Consider the following 27,159-nt stretch of genomic DNA (forward strand, 5'->3'; position numbering starts at 1 on the left):
CGTAATAGGCCTGGGATGTTTTGTAAAAATGGACAAAATAGCTATTGTCAACATGCTGGTGTGGGGTGTAGTTGCATAATTAGTAATAATTAGCTGGATGGGTCGAGCGATATGGAGTTCAATAATGACCGCCTACCACTTGGTCCCGGAAGTACATTTCCCATTAATTTTCAGTTATCGGTTAAGAAATGACTGATCTGAAAAGACCTATAATTTGAATTAAAATGTGTTACCTTAGAAACTGAGAAGTTATTAAAACATTTTGTCTTTTTTTGTTGTAAATGAAAATAAGCAATGTACACAACATGGCCTCAGAAATGCATAAAGGTCCTATATTACACAAAATTGACCTTTATTACAAAATTATACCTTTTAATTCCTTTTATGTTCTATTGGTGACATCAAGTCAATCATTCTCTTTATTACTGTATTATTTGTGACATGTGGCTTAGCTCAAATGTGATATCTTAATTACCCTGGTAATGACTGAACTGGGTAAGACATAGCAAAAAAAAATGCCCAATTTGAGGAATTGCACAGATATATGACTGAAAATCATCCATGTACACTATATGCAACCTTATAATTGCTTTTTCAATTCTTGTCTTTCTTTAAATAAACTTGAAAAGGGCACGAGTTACCCAGCTAACATTTTCCTCCAAGAACCACTGAGCCAAATTATGCCAAAATGTGTTCCCTGTGAGGTCAGTTATGTTCACTTATGGTTGTGACGTGCACAGCAAGACCTGCAAACAATGTAGTGTCAACATCGTCGGTGGATGGCTATTTCCATTTGAAAGTTAGATTTGACATTTGCAGTACGTTATACATGCCTCTGATCATTAAAGAACACATATTATGCATTTTTTGTGGCTTTAAAAACATGCTTATGAACACTTTGTTGTAAGTAACTAACTAATGCCTACATTTTAAAAAATACTTCAATAAACTACACCTCCGTTTCCAATGATGTATTTAGGCATTAAAGATCTTTATGCAGTCAGTAATGGGAATGAACAGTCAGTAAAGTAAACAAATGAAGCCATTATCCTATGCTACTAAAGACATGTGTTCGGAATTAACTTAATTTGACAGTAGAAAAGTCCAGTGATGGTTTATGGGCTTAAAAACTGTATATAGAAGAAGCCCAAATTTTTACTTATGACACAACAAAACTGGCAAAATTCTAATGGAGCATTTTTGAGTGCTCAGAGAAGACAACTTTGGATTAATTGATAGATAAAACAAGCATGAATAAAGCAAAATACAACTCTGTGTATATATTTGTTGATGGAACAACAGTATAACTAAAAAGTTTTGAAACCTTTTGGCTTAAGAGAAATCTCATACATTTCTAACAAAAATATAACATCAGATCCATTTGCAGTGAGAATATGAAACTAATACAGTAATTGCAGAAGAGACAAATTACCATAATTAAAGCAGGCTTTATTCTCTTGCTGGCCTAATGTAATTGAAACTATTGACCCATTTTCATCATTTTGGAGGCACAGCTAACACTCATATCTCAGAAAGACAGAATGAGTTTGAATAAAAGGGAATAAAGTGGAACAGTGAGGTGTCAGGGAGGTAGAGGAAGCAGCACCAAAACTGATTAGAGGGAGACCAACAGGATTCTTTTATGGATATAGTGACACATTTTAGGTAGACTATATAAGGCCAGCTGAATGAAGAATTCATAATGATTGTTTACGCATAGTGATCAATCACAATTACCTTTTTTTGGGTTGTTTTCTTATTAAAAAATAGTTTTGTCCCACCACATATGAAACATCAGCTCTTAGGGTAAAAATGAGACCATTGTGTGCTGTCTGCATCCAATTATAAAGTCTTTAATAGTTCCAGAACCAGGAAGTACATTGTTAGCATGCTAGTTAATGATAGCTTTACCATGATGACAAAACTCTGTTGTGAAAAGCACTCATTGCAGTGGATAATAAGGAATCATTTTGGACCATTGCAAACCTCTTGAAATTAGCTCCTTCTGTGTTTTTCAAGTTATTACATTAAAATACCAAAAAGTACCAAAAGTATTTAAGTAAGTACAGCCCCTTTTGCTATTGGTATGGAGCAGTTCTTCTGGATTTTCCCAGTTGGGTCATAAGTAAGGGTACTCTTATCTTATTACTCCTTTCTAGTCCCAGCCCCTGTGTCTCCAGAAATTCATGTTCATGTCAGTTTTTCTGTAAAATATGTAAAATCATACAGAGTAACTAGACTCCGCTCCAGTTTATGAACCACTATGTTCGTCAGGAGTACCTAGCTGGAGCAATACCACTTATTGTGCATGTTTTAGTTGACGCAGCACCTGTAGAAAACCCACATTGATACCAGAAAAGGCACGCTAAGATAACATTAGATTTGCTTTGCGTCCCGCTATAAACGACTCGCAAAAGTGAATTAACTTTGCACATACTTTGAGATAATGACACAAATGGACATCCCTGAGTCACTTTTCCGACCACAACACGCAGCAACCACATCACATTTGACAAATCCCCTCTCTCCATCCTCATCTATTCGTATTCAAATCCATTCGTTCTTATGCGTATCACTGCTTCGCCAGATGTCCCGCAATTGTTTTAGCGGTTGTTATTGTATTTGATTAATAATGGCGGTAATGAGGAGTTTATGCTGCCAACGAAATTCCAAACCCATTTCAGTTCGTGAGACAGAATGATTGTAGATTTGCTGCATTGGATAAATGACACAAAATGATAGTAGTTGCGTACTCGAAGGAGGCTATTATGCCCTGAGCGAATCGTGTCAACTCCACAATCAGTTCGCATGTGGTATAAATACAATGGGACGAAAGAAGAGGTTAAGAAATGCCATGTTTTCTTTTCCCTGTCTCAATGAGGAGATACTTTGCTCCCTTGTCATGATGATGTCCTTGCTGTTTATTTGTATGTACAGTCTCTATATTGTCATTTTTTATCCATGTTTTAATTGTATACATAATGATTGGGTCACATGAAAGTGGTCACATGACCCCATCGACCATTATAAAAGGAAGTCACCCGGTTCCCTCATTGTTTTATCGTTTTACTCTTAAACCCTGATGAAGACACTCAGGTTTCGAAACACGTAGGCTGGTCCATTGCTTAATAAAGGACTTGTAATTTCACTAAACAAGAGCGTCTCGGGTGTTTTCAGCTTTACGAACGTTCACATTTAAGCTAAATCTCTGCTCCTCCATGCAATACTTTACGTAAGAACTGCTGTTTACCGCGGCACGAGGTAGATGCTTTCAGTCATAGATTATGTTATAGGGACAGTGGAGTCAAGCTTCCCCCTAATCCTGTTCGATCCATGGAATGACCAAAGTGTGCAATAAGATAGTCTGGTCAGCCCCCCCCCAAAAAAAAAAAAAAAAAAAAAAAAAAAACAGTCACGATAATTACTAGGTTGACTTATCGTTCAGTACATAAAAGATGAAACAACATATTTTGGGGCTCAATATTTATTATGTGTACAATTTCTTTGCAATAGTGAGGAGATTTTTGCAATTTTTCTTGTGTAATAACGTAAGATTTTGCTATAGCGGGTCAAATAAATAACTTCTATAGCTCATTATAAGTTCGTTCTGCTCTTTATTTGTTGCAGCTCAGGGTTTTTAATGATAACTTACCAGCTTTGTGACAGTGACATAAAGTGTTTTCATTATTATTACAATATTGTCCTTCAAACATTGTTATCGTGAAAGGGCCTACATCTTCCCACACGCTGTTATAAACTTGAACAATGCACGTTGAACTTTGATACAGCAACTTAATCTACATCAACTATTTAATCATTTGTAGGTTGTTTATTTCACAGTGCCAATATGTTGTCTGTAATGTAAGCCTATTGCAACCTAAAAGAAGTAAAAGGAAATGTCCAAAAACATGTCAAGGTCTGAAACAAACATCATACTGGACAGTTTATTTAAGAACGATCAGACCAAAATGAACCTCTTGGAGTTGTTGAAGATGTTTCCTCAACCAGTGTATCCCATAACAAGATCATACTTCAATACTTCTGGACATAGAGCGACATTCAAGAGAAAATTTGTGTATCACGATCTTACAATTTTGCCAAAAACGTCGCAGGAATGAGATCATAACTCAACCATATTGCCTAGCCCTACCTCAAGAAAGTTTGTATTCAAGAAGCCTATTTTTCAGCAGAATCCCAAATTTAACATCATTACCACTGTCTCCCTCTTGAATATTAGTCCTAATGCGTGCGGCTGAACGTCTGATTGTGACTTGCTCGTGGTCAAATCCTTGGAGAGAGCTTGAGTGAAGGAGGTATGGACGTGTGATCTAGTTCAGCTTCACTTATGTGTGCTTTATGGCCTAATTAGCCATCTAATCGTCTCCTAGGAACATCTTTTATTATTCTCAGCAGAGCCAGGCCAGACGTGAATGTAGACTGAGCACCTGGTTAATAGTATGGATCCAGTACTGTATGCCATATTGTTCCTGCTGATGTGTTGAAAGTGGAAATCGCAATTAGTAAATCATAAAGGGTGCAATTTTATGTAGGACCATCATTTCCGTAGCAACTAATGACTGTATATCCTGTTTTATTCTGCATAAAACTGCTAACCCTGCTAAGATCTGTATGCATGTTCTTAAATGTGATGTTTCTATTAGTTTGTCAGTTCAGATTTTGTCAGTTCTTCTGGACAAGTTTAAATGCAAACCTTGAACAGAAGATAGTATTAAAATGCAAATCTCAGAAAGTCAGAAAAATCTAAATTATATATTTTGCCTAAATTGTTCAGCTTAAGTTTAAAAAGCATTAACGGTGAACTATGTAACTGTTCTGTTGGAGGGTCTTGGTAGTCTCCATGGAGATTTTAATGCTTTGCCTGGAATGTTCTACTGTGAATGAACTGACAATGAACTTATATGTTGCGTTTATTCAATTACATTCAGGCGTGGTAGATAGAAAACTAACTGGTCATGTATTTTCTGTGATGTAGCATTACATAAAGGTGCACAATGTAACTTTTCTGGTGGAGCGTATGTCACCTTCTCATCACCATGAAGACGGCTTACTTTTGGCTGGAATGTTGGACAGTATGGCATTAAACTGATCTATCTCCATGGCGTAAAGCAGGTGATCCAAGCATTTACATAGCAATAAAAACTGTGCAAGATGTGAGTTTAATGCCATACCGTGGGACATTCAAAGCAAAGCAATATCTCCATGGAGACAAGCAGACGGTGGAGAAAAGTTACGTAGCGTTAATCATCTGAGGTTTACCAACTCAAATGTAATAACTCGGTCTAAAGAGATTGTTTTGTGTCTAAATAAAACCATTATGCAGGAAATGGAGTATGAAAAATAGTCCATTTACACAGGTTTTAATTATGGTCACAACGGTTGATAGCCTCTGCCTCCAGCTAATTCTACTAGAAGAAAACAGATTTTGTGTGTACTTGTAAGCGAGGGGAAAATGTAACTTAAATGAACTTTGATGGAGATTGGAGCTGGCATATCGGCAGTGACTGGCAATGAGGTCATCTTGCAGTTATACCTTTATAAATAGTTTAAACATAGGAGTCTATACATTAATTATTTCATCATACATTATTGATTTCACCGAGTACAAGTATAAAATAGACCAAGCCTTTTCAAAATCAGTAACATTTTTTTGAGATTTGACAATAGAACAAGATGTATTGGGACCTCACCCAGATCTCATCCAGGATTTACCTGAACTAAACCATTGGGCTGTAGTACTTTGGTCATTTAGTCGATTAGTCTGTTGACCAAAGCTTGTAGTAGTCATTTTCTTTCAATTATAAGGATTTATATGAGACAACAACAGAAAGGAGAAGTTAGTGAGTAAGTTAGCTGAATATTTGGTACTTTTTGGTATTTAAAAAATGCAAAAAGGCAGAGGTTCACAAGTTTAGTCTGTTTTTTTTATATAAATACATTGTTTCTTAGTACTTTTTCTGCATCAGTAGTTCTTTTTGCAACTGTAGTCTTGTGAGTGCAGTTTGGGTCAACCACAACAACCCCCATATTAGTTTTGCCATACCTCTTTTTACTCAACTAATCAATGGGCAGGACCAATAATTTCTTCGACTATAGCTCTACTAAACCATCACTCGAACAGGACCAAGCCAACTCTATATCAGGACTAAACCAGGATCAAACCAGGACACCACCATAAAACTTGCAGACAACAGCTTCCAAACTTTCCCTTTTATTATTGTTTCCATCGGCGCTGGTATCCTTGTACATCTCAAACAGCTGTGCAGATAAGATTAAAGCTAGTGAACTCTGGCCCTGACAAAAGATCAGTGCAAGTTTATGACCAAGAAAACTGTCAAGTGTGTGCGCAGTCAACGGCACGTACTTTGAACCGTGGCATCTTTGATATTACACAGGCGTCATCATTATTCTGCTAACATTACCAGCGCTGCTACTATGTAACTCTACTGCATAACACCCAGATATTTGAATATTTCTTTAACCACTATGTTGAGAGTAACCAGATTTGTAGCATCTTTTTTCTTTTGCGTTCTATATAGCACTTTTCCACCATCTAGGCCAGGGGTGTCAAACACATTTTCACCGAGGGCCACATCAGCAAAATGGCTGTTCTCAAAGGGCCAGAAGTAAAATTAACTTAACTTTTCTGTATTTATTACTTATTCAAGTTACATATATTGCATATTCATTTGCCTAGATATAAAAATATGGCTGTGTAATGTCATATCTCTTGATAAAATGACATGTTAAGACCTTCATACCTTTTAATTTACACTGTGGAGGGCCATATAAAATTATGTGGAGGGCCACATTTGGCCCACAGGCCTTGAGTTTGGCACATGTGATCTAGCCACTCACTGCGTCTTTTGTCATCGTCATAAGAACAGTTCCTTCCCCTCTGCTGTTTGCCTCATGAACACTTTATAATATCTGTACTAAACTGGACACTTTATAATACCGGTTACCTTAATAAGCCATGTTTGTGCTGTTGTTCTGATGATGCTGTTGTATATATTTTCTACCTCTAAGTATTTTATTTTATTTTTAAGCATACCTATTTTATCTTTGTGCACGCCCTTATTTGTATTTGTATTTATTCAGTGTTTTTATGTTGCACTTTATCACCGAAGTAAGTTCCTAGTTTGTGAAGTGTGTTCACTGACAATGGCAATAAAACTCTTCTGATTCTGATTTCTATTAAGGAACCACTCACCCCTTCACTCACACATTCATACACCAGTGCATGCAGACAAAGGGAGCGAGGTTGGTTAAGTGTCTTGCCCACGGACACAACAACAACATTCATCTGCGGGAGCTGGAATCGAACCGTCAACCTCAGGATCGACCAACTGAGCTACTGTCGCTCCAGTAGAACCTTGCACTCTGAAGTCCATGTGCATTAACAGAAACAGAAAAATAACTAACCTTTTCAATGGTACCGCAATAATTCTGGGAGACTTTTGGCGCAGTGGAACTTACTGAAATTGAGGTGAAACAAAACACCTTCTTTTTCCAGGCACATTGATTACATGTTTATTCAAAATTTCATCATTTTGGAAAGTCTTAAGAAAAAAAACAACAACTTTGTAACTTTGTCTTCCACCATTTAATTGGGCAACGAAACAAAGTGCCAATTTTGAAGAAGAAGGTCCGATTTCATTTCAATTGCTCCGTTTTTCACATTAAAACAATCGGAACACTATAAAACTGTATCGAGGGTAAAAGAGAAGGTTTAGAATAGCTTGCAATTTTCTTCTAAGAGACATTTATTGCCGTAACTGTCAGACACAATGTTTTTGAAAAAAGCTTTGAGTGTCCATATGTCACTTGTGCTAGCATGCGTGTGGTGAGGTGCACTGGTCAGGTAATTGGACTTGGCAGCCTTTAGCCGTCAGACTGAGAGAAATGGTTTGTAATAGATCTGTCTGAGCTCTTAATGCTGGTACGAAAGAGAGAACACTTTCCCGGACGCCGTAGTGCAATAGTTTTGATTAGGAGACAAATAAAAATGTTGGGGGAAAAGATATTTACTGCAGATGGTTGAAACGCAGGTTCAAATGTCACTGTGGAGAAAAAATAAATAAATACTGAATGAGAAGTTTATAGGAAAAGTACAATTACAAACCTGCACTGAATATACTGGAGGTAGATGGCATTGGACAGGTTACGAGTCAGATCTAGAGAGGCAAGACTTTCTTTTTTGTATACTTTTAGTAGCTTAACTATTGCAGTGAGGATTTGAGATCACGTTTAGAACTTTTTGAATATTTTCATTTCATTAGAGCTCGACCGATATGTATTTTTTTCATGTCCGATGCCGATATCCATGTACACAGCAACCAATGGCCGATGAGCTCTGTCGGTATTTTTGTGCCAATATATAGGCCGATTTTGATTTTTTTTCCTCAAATTATGTTTTTTAAATTTACTACAAACTGACCTACACCCCTTTTTTTTTACCACAAACCTTTAAGAGAGCAGTGTATCACATTTAGTGCAGTTGTCGCTTCGTTAAATCGACCAAAACAAAATATCGGTGTGTGCTGGAGATTTATGGTCGATAAAAGCTAAAAAGTCTAAATATTTGCCCAAAACTTTGATCTATCGCTAATATTCTTTACCTTTGGAGTGTTTTATTGTTCAGTAATGAGGAAGTGCATTGCTAGCATGCGAGTTGTGAAAATCGCTTAGAAACTCATCATGGTGAGCTCTATCGGTATTTTTGTGCCGATATATAGGCCGATTTTTCCTCAAATTATGTATGTTAAATTTACTACAAACTGACCCACACCCCTTTTTTTTTACCACAAACCTTTAAGAGAGCAGTGTATCACGTTTAGTGCAGTTGTCGCTTCGTTAAAGTGTTAAAATACAAAACAAATCGACCAAAACAAAATATCGATGTGTGCTGGAGATTTATGGCCAATAAAAGCTAAAAAGTCCAAATCTTGATCCGATATATTAGTTTATCTCTAATATTCATAACCCGTGGAGTGTTTTATTGTTCAGTCATGGGGAAGTGCATTGTTAGCATGCTAGTTGTTGTTAGCTTTACGGTGGCAGTAAACATCAGGCTGGTTGGTCTGAGTTGTGTAAATTGCTTATAAACTCATCATGGTGAATACTTTGGATGCATAAGGTATGTGAGAAATAACTTTGGACCATTTTTTCATGTTTTTAAGAAAAATCAAATAGAGCCTTGTAAGTAATGATTTTGTAACTTAGGAATTATTGATCTTTCTGTTTCTATATTCGTCATTCAAACCATTAAGTTCTTGCTATTTTGTTCTGTTTACAGTGAACCTCCTGGACTCGAGATCTGTTATGGGAGACCTGGGGTGGGTGGCCTATCCAAAGAATGGGGTAAGTACCACCCTATACACTACCCATAAGCCAATGCATGCATAACTCACTATATAACCTTTATCCACTGTACAACCAAGAGGCCGATTACTAACTTACTCCATGATAAATGACTCCCCTGGTCAAGTGCAGGTCCCTCATTTGTTTTATCAAGGTTAAAGGTCACTACATTTCGAGGAAGTCCCAGTTCATTATCAAGGTAAATTGAATTCATGAATAAGACATTGAAAGTCACTGTGGAATATATTACTCGCAGGCCAAAAATTGAATTCTGCGGTTTTCCCAAGGTGACAGCTAATTAGGAACAAAAAAATGACTTCTGATTGGTCCTTCACAACGTGTATTTTAAGACAAGGAATTTAAATAGTCTACATTCAGATTATAGCTATAGACGATTGTGCACCTTTGTAATAGAGCTGAAGAATTGTAGATTTTTTTGAATAAATGTTGTGATTTTTGTTTTCAAATCGGGATTCAGTTCACAGATTACATTTGAAACAATTGCAGGAGCATTAACATAATAGAGAATTTAACCTGGAAACACTCAGGCGCAAAAGAAAAGTATTGATACGCTTTATTGAATGAGTTGTCTTTGGCGCTCAAACACCGGCAGAAGACAGTGCGACGAAGGGGTGTGGCCAGTTAGGTGACCTTTAGGAGATGTTTTCCCCCTGGGGCCTGGACACTGGACGTGGTAGAGGTGAGGCTGAGGAGAGTAAAGGGGACGATGAAATGATGAGAAGCCACGGGGGTGCTGGGAGGAGGTGGGGCGTGTCACAAACTGAAGTGGCCGTGTATCTGCTATGGGGGTTTAAATTCGAGAGACTGGGCGCTGATTGGATGAAGAGGAGGTGAGGAAGGCTGAGGAGAATTGGTGGGGTAGACAGGAGCGCAGTTAGGTCTTCCAGGCTGAATCAACACTAGCTCCATGACATAAATCGAATGCATTTTAGAACATGTTTTAATCTGCAGAGTAAGCTGTTTTTATACATAGTGTCTAATACCTAAATAATCGCAATCTTTGCAGTTAATAATTATGTCCGTTCAAATTGTGAATACGGTAGGTAAGAAAGGTAAAATACTCCATGTAAGGTAGTCCTGATCAAGACTAGCTCAAGATATGGAGATAGGTCCTGACCATAAACTTTATTAACAAGTGGGCTAAGTGTGACTTCACCCATAACGTTCTGATCCAGTCAAATGAAGCTCATTGAGGCTAGCAGTTATAGGGGTGAACTTGGAGCTGAGTTGCATATTTGGAATTCTGACCGTGAATATCCTAACAACCAAAGAGCCAATCCGGAGCCAGGCTGTTTAAGGTTATGTCCCTTAAGCCCCTGTTCATGCCAATCAAACCTGTTGCTAACACTAGTGCGAGTGATCTTGGGGAAAGAAGACATCGAATGTATCTGTTATTAATGTTCATACCTAGAGTTACGGACACAATAGTGAAATAAAAGTGTTAAGCGTGTTAATACGAACATTTTAAGACCAAAATGATGACCTCGACAGCAGAATTTATGTTTTCTAATGCTGTCATAAGTACGCTCCCGTCCTACTTGGAACGTGGCAGCTAGCACGTTAGCTTTGTTCATTTATATATACAGTCTATGGTCCTGACAGGTTACTCCAGCGGCAAGTCAAATATAGAGGACAAATTTCCATTTACAAGCGTACCTTAATCTCAAGAGTTAAATATGAACAGCTAAAATAATAAAAATAATACCTTCTGTGATTCAGTAATTGTCACAACTCAAATTGCAGCAAACAATTGAAATCGCCTTTCCATTATTCACTCAAACAATCGTGTACATTTGACCTTCAACAAGCAGATAACGCATTAGCGGTTTTCCATTCGCAGATCCATTTGATGCATTTGAAAAAAATAAAATAAATAAATAAAAAAAACCCCTCTGAAAGTAACTTGTGTAGGCAAATATGCAAATTGACGCCCATTTTGCTGACCACGGCGTTTTTCAGCATAGCGTATTCAAATCATTTCTATTGTGGTTGTGTGTGGAGATGGGGAGATAGTGCTGACAAAAGCATTCATATGTGCAATCATTCTAATGAAGATGTGATTATGGGCGTAGCAGCGGCATAAATAACACGTTCAAGAATAAAGGGACGTGATAAGAGTGTAAGGACCCCATTACGACCTTGTGTCTGATTAACAGTTGTTGCTGGCTACAGTTAATTTAAATGATAAATCCTCATTCAGAACGCCAAAATGAAAAGTCTATTATTATGTTCTTTTTTTTTTTTTAAATAAGGGATGCCGTCATTACTAGTCATTAAAAATCTCATTCACACAATCCTCATGGCAACCAACCATTGTTACCACCCAGAGTGATAGAGCCTACCCGTGTATGGTTGTCTGCCAACTTGGTAATTGACTGGTGCCAAAGTCTGCATTTATTACAGTTTTACAATCGCAATATTTATTGTCGGAAAATTTTGAAGACACAAAGAGAGGGAGGTGGTGACCTGGGTTTCATTGATGTGAATCCGGTACATGTGCTTTATGCTTTTATGTTTTTACTGTCTGTTTAAGCTTGTAGTATACGATTGGTTTTGTATTTTGCGATCGTGAGTATCTAGAAAGCCACCTAATAAATAAAAAAATATTATTATTATTATTATTATTATTATGGTGATGTGAAAATTTGATCAAGACCCCTCCCATACCAAAAAGGTCATTAGTGAATAGTGTGAAATTAAGTTGTAGAGCAGGCATGCCCAAACTGTGGCCCAGGGGCTAAATACGGCCCTCAAACCAATTTTTCTTGGCCCTGAAGCTTAAAGGTGAATTGGCCCATGTTACCGTAAACACTACTTTTTACTGTACATTTCTGAAAATCTGCTTTAACAAGCCTATATCAAATGTTTAATGTGTCGCATTAAGGATGTAAGCATGAATAAAGGTCTAGTGGTTCAGTCTAACTTGTAATAATAACGCAGATTTGAAGTATTCACTGTATTGGTGACCAGTCTATGGCCCTCAATCGGACTTCAGGTTTGTCTCTGTCTTTATATGTGGCCCTTAATGAGAAAAGTTTGGACACCCCTGTTGTAGAGAGAGGCAAAAGAGGAGGCAAGTGGGTTAGAAGCAGAGATTTTTCTTGATTGAGGAACTACTGCATAAAAACAAACAGGTAAGATTTGTGGTGCTTGTACAAAAAAATAAAAATAAATTCCTAAAACTTTGTATGGCCTGCTCTACTTTTTGCTAGGCCACTAAACTCTCCAAAAACATTGCTACATGTGGAAATATTTTCTAATGAGGCTCTGATGTTTCTCACAGTTCAGTGGCTATTGCTAACTCTTCCATTGAAAACGCATTGGGGCTAACATGTGGAATAGCTGGAAGGGTCTACACCTCTCTGTAAATGTAAATTCAAGTCAATGCTATTACAAATGAGCTAAAATCTTAGACCAAACCCAAACTTGGAGCTACATTTGCGCTACTGTTTAAAAGAGCCAGAATATTTTAGTTATTTTGGCTCCCCAGCTTTTTTCATCTTACATTAATTCCAGTTGATGTTTCTTTATTGACGTAATGTTCCATATAATTTGTTTATCTGGAGCATCTCACTCATCTCCAACCACTATTCCCACCATCCCCATCTCTGTTTGTCTTACTCCTCATCCTCTCTTTACGTCTGTCATCTGTTTGTCATTTCATCTCAATCGTCTCTTCAACCCTTTACCTTTGGATCCCCTCTAGATTCCCTCCGTTTTGAAGTCGACTTTAAAAAGCGTTAAAACTTGATGCATGACCTTGAGTTGTGCCATAGAAATGTATAGTTTGATAAAAAGTTTCCATTGCCAGGGAGGTTTTTGCGACTTTGCAATCTACAGCTGTTGCCGGGAGCTCAGTTGAAGTGTTTCTTGTAATCATTTGCAGTCGATGCGAGGCTAAAAAATACTTTGCTGACCTGAGGAATCCTGACGCCTCATGTTGTGAAGTGGAACAGATGTTAGTTCTTGCAAAACGTAGACAAGGAAAAAGAGTCACGATGAATCAAGTTGAAGAGGCTATGACAGGGAATTGGTTAGTTGAATCTTGTCTTTGAAAGTTCGAGAGTATGTCACTTGCTTGCCTCTGTTATTGCTCTGCCAAAATGTTCCACAGTATGACATCTATCTCCATGGAGACAAGCAGATGGAGCTCGTGAGCCTGCTTACAGTAATAATGTATGTTTTATTTTTAGGCAATACAAATACATGTTGAAATTCTGTATAGATACGGTTTATGAACTAAGCCAGCTAAAGCATTAACATCTCCATGGCGACGAGAAGGTGACCAGAAAAGTTACACAATACAATTTGAAGAGAGTAGTATAGTAAATTTGGAGTAAGATCAGTAGCATTTGTATAGTTTCTTGTAGAATGCAGTTGCAGAAAACGGCTGACACACATTTTATTTAAACCAATGTGGGAAGGTGATTTTTCATCAAAAACATTTAAAAACTCAATACAATAATGAGCAAATGGTTAAACTAATGGACCAGTTTGTGACATTTTGATGCATTTATATTCTCTCCCGTCTGTCCGCATGAGAACATTTGGTGTAGCATCTCTGTCCAAATGACGCTACTGCAGATCGTTCTTTCCTCATAGAAAGCTATACATACAACGCAGTATAAAACAAAGGCGTTATTTTATCATAATTATACAACCAAAAATGCAATAAAACAACTCTGAAGCAATCTAACTAGCATTGTAAACGCTGAGACCTGATTAGATATGTTACTGCTCCAGAATACTTCATTACTCATTTATCTTGTATTCATTAAATTACAAGTGTTTTTATTGCAAATGAAATACCACAGATCTCGTTTGTAGCTAGGTCTGGCATCACCAGCTTGTCACCATATTGTGTAGCATTCTAGGGAAAGCAATAAAATGTCCAAGGAAGCATTCAGAAAAGTTACGTTGCAGTTGCACACCTTTAAATTGCAGTGGTGCACATTTGGTTTAGATTATTTTCCTGGAAGATACAAACATGGATTAGTTGGTGGAAGGGCTTAGGTATAAAATCGAGGACATTGGAGAGAGTGAATGGGGAAGGGGGGAAGTGAAGATGAAAGCAGTTAGGATACAAACATGGATAATTATGTATGGAGGACACAAGACTGTTGGACAAATGTGAAATTGGAAATATATAGGAACAAGGAATAGGAGCATTAATGTTAAAACGACTTAGTTAATCAGATTGGAGTTATTAAACCGTGATTATACGAGTTGTTTCAATGCACTGACTTGTTTAATAGATTCATGTACTTAACATGTTTTAAGATATGTTTTATACCAGTGGAAAGGAAAAAAAAAATGTACTTACCACATTGTCACACTGTAATACCCAAAAGAGAACCCTACAAAAGTTATATTGGGGCTAAAATCTGTGGAAAAGTAACACTTGATTTAAGATTTTACCTCAGTTAAGATGAAATATATGTAGTCTGCACTCTTCAATAAAAAGGTATTGCAATTACAGTTGAACCTGGGTTATCTGGAGCCTTAACCCGCAGGTAGAGGACACACACACACACACACACACAGTATATGGACAGGACATGTCTCATATGAAAGATCAGAACTTCCAGAATTCACTCACTGTGCTGCAGAGCCTGCTGTCCAATGTTTTTGTAATTAAGAACTGGATGAGCTTTATTTAATTTGAACATGTTTACCTCAAATCTAACATATGGTTCCTTTAAAGGGCCCATATTACACATATTACGTTGTTTCTTCATCAAAAACATACCTGTTATGTTTTGTTTCATTTACACATGTTTAACACACAAACCCTGCATATTTAGGCTAAGTTTTTCTCTCAAACTGAAAACACTCGGTTCCACCTTGTGATGTCATGTGGTAATACAGGAAGTGCTCCACTGTGTTTTTAAACTCCATACGCCTTCACTAGAATCATTTGGCTGATTTCAGCTCTGGAATTGCCAATATCTACAGAACTAAAGGTATCAGTCGGCTTGAAAACTACCACTACGTGACATCACAAGGTGCAACAGTGCATTTTGAGCTTTGGAGATGTACATCGTCTAATAATCCTTTAGGTAATAATCCTTACTCAAATGTGTATGTGCAACAAAATACATCTCAAGGCATATTTTTGAGAAGAACAACATTCTAACATGTCTTAAAGCTCACAAGCGTCAATTTTGAGTAATGTAGGACCTTTAATATTAATCAAATCACTACGCATACTTACAGACTTACAAATATCAACATTATATAATACATTATGGTACTTTATGTATTTTCTCTTTTCAAACTACAGTCAGAAACGTCAGGAAAAAAGTTTGATTCAACAGGTCAAAACATAATTCTGAATACAAATAGTGTCAAAACTTGTATATATGTATTTGTTTTTTGCAGTGAGGTTGGATAGAGTTGTACAGGTGAGAGTTTGTGGACAGGGTGGGGTGGGGTTTGTCTGGTTAAAGAGCACAGAAGGACAGTTCTATTACAGTGTCATGTCGGTCAGTGCTAATGGCTGATAATAAGAAGTTGGAGACAGCTTTATAGAGTCAGAGCCGGGAGGGCACTCAGCACAGCCACAGGGGGTGTACTGACGGCTGTGACAAATGTGAGACTGTGTGCACGCTGCAACTCCCTCTCTCATTCTAGTTCTTTTTTTCATTCTTCTCTCTGTCTATCCCTCTCTCTCTTCCTCATTCTCTCTTTTTCTCTTCCCTCTCCATATCTCTTTTTCTATGCTACCTCCCTCCCTCTCTTCCTCCTTCAGTCACTCTTTCCCTCCCCTCTCCTCCTTCTCTGTTTTTCTCTCTCTTCCTCTCTCACTCCCCCCCTCTCGCTCTATCCCTGTCTTCTGTTACTTCTCTCTCTGTCTCCTCACCTTCTTCCTTCCTTATTCTCTCTCTTATCCCTCCATCTCACTCTTTCTCTCCTTTCTCCTTCTATCTCTCCTCTGTCCTTCTTTCTCCCCCCTTCATCATTCTCTCTCTTTTCTCTACCTCCCTCGCTGTCTCTTCTTCCTTCACTCACTCTTTCTCTCCCCTTTCCCTATTTCTCTCCTCCCTCTCCCCCTTTTTCCTCTCTCTGTCTCTCTCTTCCTCTCCCCACTCCCTGCCACTCTCACTCTTTCTATCCCCTCTTTCTCTCCCCCTCTCTCTTCCTTCTTCACTCACTCTTTCTATCTTCTGTCTTCCTCCCTCTCTACCCCCTCTCTTTTCTTCTCCTCTCTTCCTCCCTCTCCTCTCTATTCCCCCCTCCCTTTCTGTCCTTCCCTCTCCATCTCTTTTCCCCTCTCCTTTCCCCCTTCTTCAGTCTTCACTCACTCTTTCTCTCCTCCCTCTCTATCTTTCTCCCCCTCTCTCTTCCTCTCCTCTCTGTCTCTCTCTTTATTATCTCTCTCCTCCCTTCTCTCTCCCTCCCTCTCTCTTCCTCTCCTCTCATTTCCTGCCTCCCCCTCTCTCTCTTCCTCTTTGAATCTCTGTCTTCCTCCTTCTCTTCCCTCTCCATCTCTCTTTTCCAGTCCTATCCCCCCTCTCTTCCTTCTTCACTCACTCTTTCTCTCCCGTCTTTCTCTCCTCCTACCCTCTCTTCCCCCCCCTCTATCATCTCTCTCCTCCCTTCTCTATTCCTCTCCTCTCTCCCTCTCTCCCCCTCCCTCCCCCTCTGTCTCTCTCTTCCTCTCTCCATCTCCCTCTGTCTTCCTCTTTATCTCCCCTCTCCATCCCTCTTTTCCTCTCCTACCCCCCCTCTCTCTTCCTTCTTCACTCACTCTTTCTCTCCTGCCTCTCTTTCTCCCCCCTCTCTGTCTCTCTCTCTATCCTCCCTCTCCCTTCTCTATTCCTGTCTTCTCTCCCTCTCCTTCTCCCTGTCGCCGTCTCCTCCCTCTTCCTCCCTCCGTCTCTCTTCTCCTCTTCCTCCTCTTCCTTTCTTCCCCCTCTCTCTCACACTGGTATGTAACAGCAGGAGAAAACAAATGCAGTGTAATGAGGCGCCATAAGGAGACCCAGGACACGGGTTCAGCAGAGTTCACTATAGGAGAGTCCTGGGTCATGTTGTTTTGTGTTTATAGAAAGAAAAAGTGCAGTACAGTTGTTGTGGGACATTTATTTTCCTTGTAAATTGTCATGTACTAACCTGCTAACCTGGCTCACAGCAGACTGAGTTGAGTTCTACACTTTTATCGATGTGGAGTGACTCTCGCGGAAAGTGTTTGGGACATTTAAACAAATACTCTCAAGCTGATTGGTCGAAGCATTACAGCAACCCGGAAACTTCATCAATTTAGTTAAATCGAGTTGAGAGAAGAGCAAATGCACAAAGCTTCCCTCTACAAAAAACAAAAAAAAAGGGAAAAAAAACTTAACTAGTCCATATTTTTGCTGAAATAAACTGAAGTACGTCCATCTGTGTTGTCATGTTTGCGTCACAATGTGTATCCTCTATAGTTTCAGCCAGGTTGCAAAAGTACAAGTTTATATGAAACACAATTGCAACTTTGGTATGTCATTTACTTGTGATATTATAAAAAAAAAAAAAAAAAAAAAAAACACAGTAAGTTACAAATTCATTTTCACTTTAATGACAGTAATAAGTAATATGCACCTGGTTTTATATTCTGTCAAAAAACTTAAAAAACGGCCAAGGATCACATCAATACGTATGGCAAATAATAATAATAATAATTAATTGTAGTTAAAGCTGCACTGTGTAACTTTTCTTGTAGGGTAAGGCGTCCAGAACCTGCTTATCTCCATGGAGTTGACATTGGCATTGCCTGGAAAATTTCACTGTACGTCATTGAGGATGGATAACTCCACGGAGACAAGCAGGTCAAGTTACAGGTCATATCTGCAGAAAGGTGACCCCTCTCACATTTAGAATATATGTTTTTGAGGTCGTTTTTACATTTAAATTTAAATTTTAGTGCAAGATATTTACGTTTAATGTCATAATGGGGAAAATTTCAGGCAAAGGCAGACCTCTCATCAGAAAAGTTGCAGAGTGCACCTTTAAAGAGCCCATATTACACTGTCACAGATCTATGGCATAGTGCACCTGGAGTTGTGTTTTGTTATGTGGTTAAACAGGAAGTACTCCACTGTTTTTAAACTCCACACACCTTCACTAGAATCATTTGGATGATTTCTGCCCTGGAATTGCCTATTTGTACTGAAGTAAAGGTAAAAGACAGGTGTTAATTTGAAAACTACCACTACATGACATCACAAGGCGGAACAGAGCATTTTGAGCTTTGGAGAATAATAATAAAGGGTTACTCCAACACCAGGTATGTTTTTGAGGAAGTAGAAGCATTATAACACGGCTTAACGCTCACAAGAGTCCATTTTGCGTAATAGATACAGCAGTAAGTGCTTCAAAAACGCTGGTCCTCACCAAACACACACACACACAAAACATGTACATTTTTCTTTTAACATAAGCTGTAATGCACATTTATTTCTATAGATAAGTGCACATTAAAGAGCAGGGGTTTCACAGCAGAACATATTGACATTTTAAAAACTCACTCCAGACGGCACAGAGTACAGGGAAGTACAAATTATAGTCTTGAGCCCGTATACTGTTGACCTTTTACTTTGGGAGCTTGGTTCTAGTGGTATTTGGCTATATACAGCGTACCAAGCAACTTTATATCCATGGACCAGGGCAAGACAATTATCATCACAGCTTGTCTTCAGTTCACAATTGTTGGTTGGAAGACATGCAAAATGACAACAATGTGTCACAAAAAAGTCTCTGTTATCTCTGACGCATCACAGGGATATCATATGATTATTGTTGTCACGGTGATCTCCCAATTATCTATATTTATCCATTTGACACCTCTCTTCACCCCCACTGATTACCAATTGGCTGTAAATGCTGGTGTTTAGGCAGTGAGGATTCAGATCAGAGAGACTCCTTTTAGGTTTAAAACAACTGGATTTCAGCATTGAAACTGGCAACACAAGTGTGAGACTCATGTGAGGCTCATTCTGCTTTCTGATGGATAATCATCTTGAGAACTACAAAATAAACTTGTCCATCAATGTTTTTGTTATCAAGAATAAATCAGTATTACACTTGTTGTCAGTAAAAGCTAAATTTAGTCTAATATGTATCTGTGGACAGAGTTAGGTCAGAGTTTGAGTTAGATCAGGTAAAATCAAGGCAAGGCAAGTTTATTTGTATTGCACAGTTCTTATACAAAGTAATTCAAAGTGATTTACAGATTAAGAAGTACATTAAAATCACAATACAGCAAATCAACTAATCATCATAAAATTAACATTAAAAGAGAAGAGTGCAGAAGAAAACCCTTTCAGTCATATGCACAGCTAAACAAAACCGTTTAAACATGGCCAAAGTAGAGGCCAATCTCATATCTTCAGACTGTTCCAGATTTTAGCTGCATAAAACTGAAACGCTGATTCCCCATGTTTAGTTCTCACTCTGGACACCAGCAGGTGGTCGGTCCCTAAAGTCCTCAGAGTGTGAGATGGTTCATATGGCACTAACATGTGGGAGATGTACTTTGGTGCTAAGCCATGGAGAGACTTGTTCACAAGCAGAGCTGCTTTAAAGTTTATTCTCTGAGCCACAGGAAGTCAGTGCAGAGACTTATGTGCTCGTACTTCCTGGTTCTAGTCAGGAGCCGAGCAGCAGCATTTTGGATATACTGCAGCTGTCTTAATGCTCGTTTGGAGAGGCCAGGGAGCAGGCTGTTACTGTAGTCTAATCTATTGGAAACAAATGCATCAAAAGCTTACATAATATGGTTACTTTAAACTGCTTGGAAGTCTTGGAGAGCTGCCATATTGACTCCAACTACAAGGTCACTCAATATACTCTATAATCCAATCAGATGACACTGCCTTTTTTTTTCGACCAATTGCTCCTTTTTCAGTCACATTATCTGTTACCATGAAAATCCAAGGACAAACCAACTGTTGTTGACTGTTGGTATGGCATTACGCAAATCAAACTTCTCGAAACTGCGCCTGTATCTCACACCATTTGGTCCCATGCAAAAGCAAAGAGGGGCGTCTGTTGAAAGTTTGAAGTCATGGAGTGTGTGGGTGTGTGCTGGTTAAGCTGACTAAAGCTGCAGCCGGCTGTTGGATCTCTGTGATCTAACCAATAAGAGGCTTACTGTCTGCACTGGGACTGACTGGGCTCGAGTCTGGGAACCATCACATGTTATAGAGGAACCAAGAAAATGTACATGTCATGAAGACTGCGGATCTTTGAAGTTCAATCTGGTTAAGTGTCAGATTTACATGGCATGTTAAACAATCTATTTCAAGGCTCCACTTTTGTTGCATGGGTAACTTTGTAAAATACTGCCTTTGCAATTGATTTCGTTGGGCAGGATTTTTTTATTATGTTAACTGGACAAAAGGTTTAGAGTGAAGATATTTTACCACCCATTCAAATGCCCTCTTATGTTCTGACTGGAGTTATATCTTTCTAGCATATCTTGTTGTTTACACTAAGATGGCTGAGGGAGTACACACACAATTGATTGGTTTGATGAAATGGGTTTTCTGGCTATTTTACATTGATATGTGAAAGTGAAGTGCCTTATTTGTCTAACACAGGGGTCTCCAACTTTTTTGGTCTCATGAGCTAACTTTACAAAATAGAAATGTCAGAGAGCTACTCATTTTACACGTTAGACAAGATTAGGCAAGAAAATGAGAATTTATAAGAGCCACAGCAAGCCTTAGATAGGATACAGTTAGGTGCCTATAAAGCATTATCCATTTATTAGTGCAATAATGGTAATTTATCAAACTTTAGTTATTTGGCACAATATGTATAATTCAGAAATCCCTTGGTGAGCAACTGCTGATAGCTCCTGAGCTACAGGTTGGAGACTCCTGGTCTAAGTTCTTCAATGAAATTACACAGACATGGGGATAAAATAAGATTCAAACATAGACGATTTTGTCCATAAAATCCTGATGTGGGGTCAGGCCATTTATAGTAAATGTTTTATGTATTTATTTTGCTGTCCCGTGTCCACAGAGACAGCTGTCCACTGACAACTAAGACCCTCTAATTCAATTGGATAAAATACCAATGATTAGTTGAATTGATTTTACCAACTGGACACCCCAGACATACTGGTGCTTAAAAAGTACATTAGACAGACTGTCATAAAAAAGAGTTGGCACTGTTCACATCATCCCTTCCAAGTCAAAATATGAAGTGAAGATTTTGCCCCAGGCCAGGAGTTGAGGGTAATACTCTACTTCAGATCTTGAACCATGGTCTTCATCAGGAGTTCCAAGCTTTGAACTTTGCCTTTTATGCATGTTTTAAGTTTATTTGGGAAGCTGGAGCACCCAATAAACTTAACACATGAATAAAAAAACAAAGATTCCCACATAGGGAAAACCATGTCCCCATAAAATGAAATACATTGGATATTAAATTATTCCAGCACGCACTGAATGCCATACACCATACAATGTGAGACAGAAAACAGGCAGCAGGTCTTCGGTTGATAAGTTATAACCGCTTTGTACTTGAACAAAACCGTCTGACTTGCTGACAAACTACGAATTAACAGTTGACAAAGCAGCTTTGATTCCCAAGCGCGCTCAAACTGCTGCGATAACCCCAAAAACAAAAGGATCCAACTAATACGGAGACAAACGAGTGAAGAGGGAGAACCGAAAAAAAAACAGATGGGGAACAAGACAGCAAAGAAGTGCAGAGAAGACAAAAGCTTGTGCACAACGGCTACAGCAAGGATTGATTAATATGGGCTATTAAGCTATAACACCAGATCATAGTCTGCTCCCTGTGGCCATATTAGGGTGACATGATGAAGCGCCTGTATTAGCCATGGGAGAGTGCTAGTGATGCAGATAATAGCCACATCCCAGGAGACCTGCGGAGGGAATTAATGCTGCTGTCTAACTTGCACACAACCACTGGAACACACCAGCCTGGCTGCATCATTTACATATAAGCATCCTAAACTGTATATATAGATGGACATAGCTAACCTGCTAGCCGCCGCATTCCAAATAGGAATTGTGTTTGGGTGTGAAGTGATTTTGGTGATTTCACTGTTTCGTCTATAGTCCAAGTTATGAACAATAAAAACAACCAATCAGGTGACTTCTTTCCCTGAGGCCAGCTACCACTAGAGTTAGCAACAGGTTTGATTGACAGCTATCTTGCCTTGTTGCTATCTTCAGCAATCTTGCTCCTGATTGACACACACAATTTCTAATATGAAACTCAGCTGCTAATTAGCCGCTAGAAATGCAAGACTTGCTGCATTAGGCTACTATCAAACTTCAGTCCACTTCTATATATATTCTATGATATGCACAGAGAAAAAAAAAATATGTGTGCTTATTTTAGACATGTTTAAATTCACTGATAATACCCAGAAGTGCACAATAATCCTTTTCTTCCCCAGACAGGTACACCACCCCCCATTGACGCTAAATGCAAATACGGCGTTTAACAAGTTGGCGTTCCTTTTGTGCCTCTTGCGGTAGGATGAAATAAAGTACAAGTCAAGGGGATTATTCTGCTATCTATTGCCTCACACATGCACAGGCACCTTTCATAGTTTCTGCGCCAGTGTTAAGCCGTCTAAAATGTCTTGCCGGGGCTCATTCTCACTAGATTTCCATGCGTTTTACTCCTCCTTACAGAGAGGGGTGCTCTGTGTGGTGATGATTCGCTGGCAGATAGGATACAAGAGTTTGGGTATGCTAGGAAGGCTTGATAGGTTTGACAATGAATTTTAGTGTGATCATTTTAAGATGAAAATGTATTAAAATAACAAATGTTTAATAAATAATGAACTAATCATGGACTAATCATGGAATACTCATTGACAAATAGCACCGGGTACTGTTTGATTTTGTCCAGTACCAGTACCTTAATGATACCTGCTTTTTATTACCAAGACCCGAATGGTTCTTATTTTGTTGGCTGTGTTTTTTAAGTGTAAATTAATGGTGAATATGTTGCAAAAAATGTGTTTAAATCTTACAATTACAGTATAACTATGCATGTTAATTCTTAATAAAAACATAGTACTCTAGGATATCCAGTATAAACTTGGGGTGGGACGACATACAGTTTCCACCAGACAAGATATGAGATTGGATTGAGACAAGACAAGATTTTGATATTAATTATAATAAATAAACTGCACAATCCAGTTAACCTTACCATTTTTTACTTATTTAATTTAATATTTCTACTGTCATTGTAGCACTGTTTTTTGGGACTGTGGCTTCCCAAAAAAATGCAACTCACCAGCATTTAATTCCATTTTTATCCAATCCAAATGCAAGAAAATCTCACAAGATCATTTTCAGTATGTGTGCACAATATTGTGGGAATTTGGTTTCATGAGATCTCTTTTGTCCCATCTCTAGCATAAACTAATGAACCAGAGTGCACAGCTGATCCTAAGTATTTATTGGCTAATTGACACGTACACTTAAATCCAACAAACCGAAAGTTGGCACCGAACAAATGTTAGTTTATCAATGCCAGTACCTACCAGACCTTTTTGGTCTGTGCCAACTTGGAACTGAATTTCGATGACCAGCCCTATTTACAAATGTTTAAGAAAGTATGTTTAAAAGGGAACTAAATCCACAGGAATGCATAATATTTGTTCTATAACCTTACTCCTAACTATTTTCTCTGTATTCTCTTTCTCCTGTCTGCAGTGGGAGGAGATCGGGGAGGTGGACGAGGACTACGCTCCCATCCACACGTATCAGGTCTGCCGCGTCATGGAGCAGAACCAAAACAACTGGCTCCACACCAACTGGATCCTAACTGAGGGCGCCCAAAGAGTTTTCATTGAGCTCAAATTCACCCTGAGAGACTGCAATAGCTTACCCGGCGGTGTGGGAACCTGCAAGGAAACTTTCAACATGTACTACTACGAAACCAATGGTGACGATGACGAGGAGGGGACACTGCGAGATGGGGTCGGGATAACGGACGAAGAAGACTGGGGACTAAAGGAAAGTCGGTATATCAAGATTGATACCATAGCGGCGGATGAGAGCTTCACCGAGCTAGACCTTGGCGATCGTGTGATGAAATTGAACACGGAAGTTCGAGATCTTGGCCCGTTGACAAAGAAAGGCTTCTACCTAGCGTTCCAGGATTTGGGAGCATGTATAGCGCTAGTGTCGGTGAGGGTGTTCTATAAGAGGTGCCCGTTTTTGGTGAAAAGTTTGGCTGAGTTTCCAGACACCATTCCCGGTTCGGAGGCATCGCAGCTGGTGGAGGTGGTGGGGCGCTGTGTCAATAACTCGTTGCCGCTGTACGAGCCTCCCAGAATGCACTGCAGCACGGAGGGGGAGTGGCTAGTGCCCATCGGGAAGTGCGTGTGCAAGCCGGGATTCGAGGAGGTCAATGGGCTATGTCATGGTAAGATGTTTTGCTTACAGCTTTACAACGTGTACAACTTCTTCAATTTCTTTACACTTATTATGTTTTCATGACCACATAGACCCTAGAACTTGCTATACTACAACAATTACAATTTATTTATTTATTTATTACTCACATGAGCGTGTATTCAGTTGCCTTAAGTACATACACTACTCACTGTAAGAAAAAAAAGAGACTTACCTCCATGTGAGTTTTGCTGTGAAAGTAGTTTCAATTTAAATCACAAACCATACTCATGGGTTTCAGCTTCCAGGTATATGTGACATTTTCAGGGCTGTTACCCATTTAATTTACACTTGTTTTTAAGTGTCAATAATAACATTCCTTATTTTTTATGAGTTGGAAACCCAGGAATACTCGTCAAATGTTAACATGCCAAAAAGAAAAAAGACGTTGCAATTTTCACCTGCACCATGACACGGCACTACTCTACACTACACTCTGTAACTTCATTTTAGTAGTAATAGTATCCTAGTAATAGTAGTCTTGTTATTTATGTCCACACACATGTCCACATGACTGCAGCTACACACAGACATAATATTGGTCATTGTCTCCTTTTGCTCCTGTCAGTGGTTTCCGTAGACATCCCATTCTTCACCACTGGGCAACTGGGTTGGTTTTCCCAGGCTTTGCTTTGGCTTTGCTCTCTGTACACATCCACATTCGCCCCTCCATCCTGCGTCTGTCTTGTTTATTTTGGTATAGCGCCGTGTTTGTTTTTAGCACTGCGTGCTTGAGTGCGCTCCTGTTTATTCCCTTTGTAAGAGTAACTCAGTGGGCGCCAGTGTTTTTAGCCTTGTAGCGGATTTTCCCCCTGGGCCCTGCAGCACTTTGCCACTCTCAAGCTTGCCTAGTCCTCTGGCTTGAGTAAGTGTAAGTTTTTCATTGTCTCATGTTTTCATATAAAAATGGCCAAAATTTACCATATTTGGGACATTGAAAACAGAAACATGGGAAAAGCCAGGTTTAAATGTCTTGCTGCATTTTATTTTCATATTAAATAAATAAAAAATACAATCTAATTTTGAGTCAGTTTTTGGAGTTAGAGCTTTAATGAATCAGGCTTAGAATTAAAGCTCAGTATATCCTTATATGTGAGTCATCAAAATCATGTTAAATACACAACTTAAAAGTGTGATGTATGTGCCACTTTTATGTCTCTATGGGGGAAAAATGACCTTGAAGTTCCAATGTCCCATATAAATCTATGCTGCAGGGTGATTAAATGAAATAATAAAACATATTTCAGTGCAGATTGGACAATTTTGTTGTTTCCAGATGAAAGGTCATACGGTGAGGGACCACAAAAAAAAAAAAATAAAAAAAATATATATATATATAATTAGTGTTTTGTTTTTTTTGTTTTTTTGTTTTTTATCTGGCTGCTTATATAATCTCAAATTCACTTTGTAACTCAGAAAGTTTGATTTCTTAAACCAGGTCACATACTGTAACGTGTTGCAATGAAACATTTTGATATCATGACATCTCTATCTTGAGGTCAGATCACAATTTCAATTTGATTACGATTAATGCAAACAGTAACTTTATGTTGCCTTGAAGAAGTAACTAGAAGTCATCTGCTTCTGAAAGATTACACTTTGCTTGGTTAAATAAAAACCTGTCACTCAAAGCATTAATGTGACTGACCAATGTTGTTGATTGTACCAAAATGATGGATGGTATTAGGGTTATGTCACAAGTATCGAAAATCAGATACTAATCGATACTAACTATTACTACTTATACTAATGAATTTATAAACCGGATGCTCATTTTAACAAGTATTGATACTAAAAAAAAGTCACATAGAAATGAACCTTCCCTGAATAATTTTAGAAAGATCTTCAACTGTATCAGAACTAGTCTAAACCACATAGACTAGTATACCCCCATGGACCCTACGTGACCACCTGAGTCATTAAATAGATATAAGGTCACATGGTAATAGCTAAAAATTTCATTCTATTGTCTAAAGAAGATCATCGGAAACAGTATCGAATCTACTCCTTAGTATCGAAATAAAGTTTGAAATTTTTGTATCGTGACAACATTAATATGAGTACATTCTTACCACCACGAACATCCAACTAGGCCAGTGCCAGCTCTCGCCTTCCCAATCTGCCTCTAAATTACTTCATTTCTAGTCTGTGTTTGTGCAACCCATACAAGCTTTGAGTGGCGTCGGAAAGAATGGGAGGATTTTTCAGAGGGAATGATCTGCGGCATGCAAAAATGGAATGTGCTCTCGGATCTTTGCCGTCATTTCTGTTCACAAAGTCTGATGTGGCTGGCGCTAATCAAGTGTCACTCCAC

The 27,159-nt window shown here is 38.6% G+C and overlaps 1 protein-coding gene across 1 annotated transcript in view; it reads left to right on the plus strand.

The window, feature by feature from the left end:
* LOC117379308 (ephrin type-A receptor 5) overlaps positions 1-27,159 on the plus strand; it is a 125,234-nt gene that overhangs the window by 1,991 nt on the left and 96,084 nt on the right. Inside the window, exons 2-3 of the mRNA XM_033976002.2 lie at positions 9,317-9,381; positions 24,102-24,816. Coding sequence (XP_033831893.1) covers positions 9,317-9,381; positions 24,102-24,816 — 780 coding nt within the window. The remainder of the gene's footprint in view (positions 1-9,316; positions 9,382-24,101; positions 24,817-27,159) is intronic.

Source organism: Periophthalmus magnuspinnatus, chromosome 12, assembly GCF_009829125.3.
Source record: "Periophthalmus magnuspinnatus isolate fPerMag1 chromosome 12, fPerMag1.2.pri, whole genome shotgun sequence".
NCBI lineage: Eukaryota > Metazoa > Chordata > Actinopteri > Gobiiformes > Gobiidae > Periophthalmus > Periophthalmus magnuspinnatus.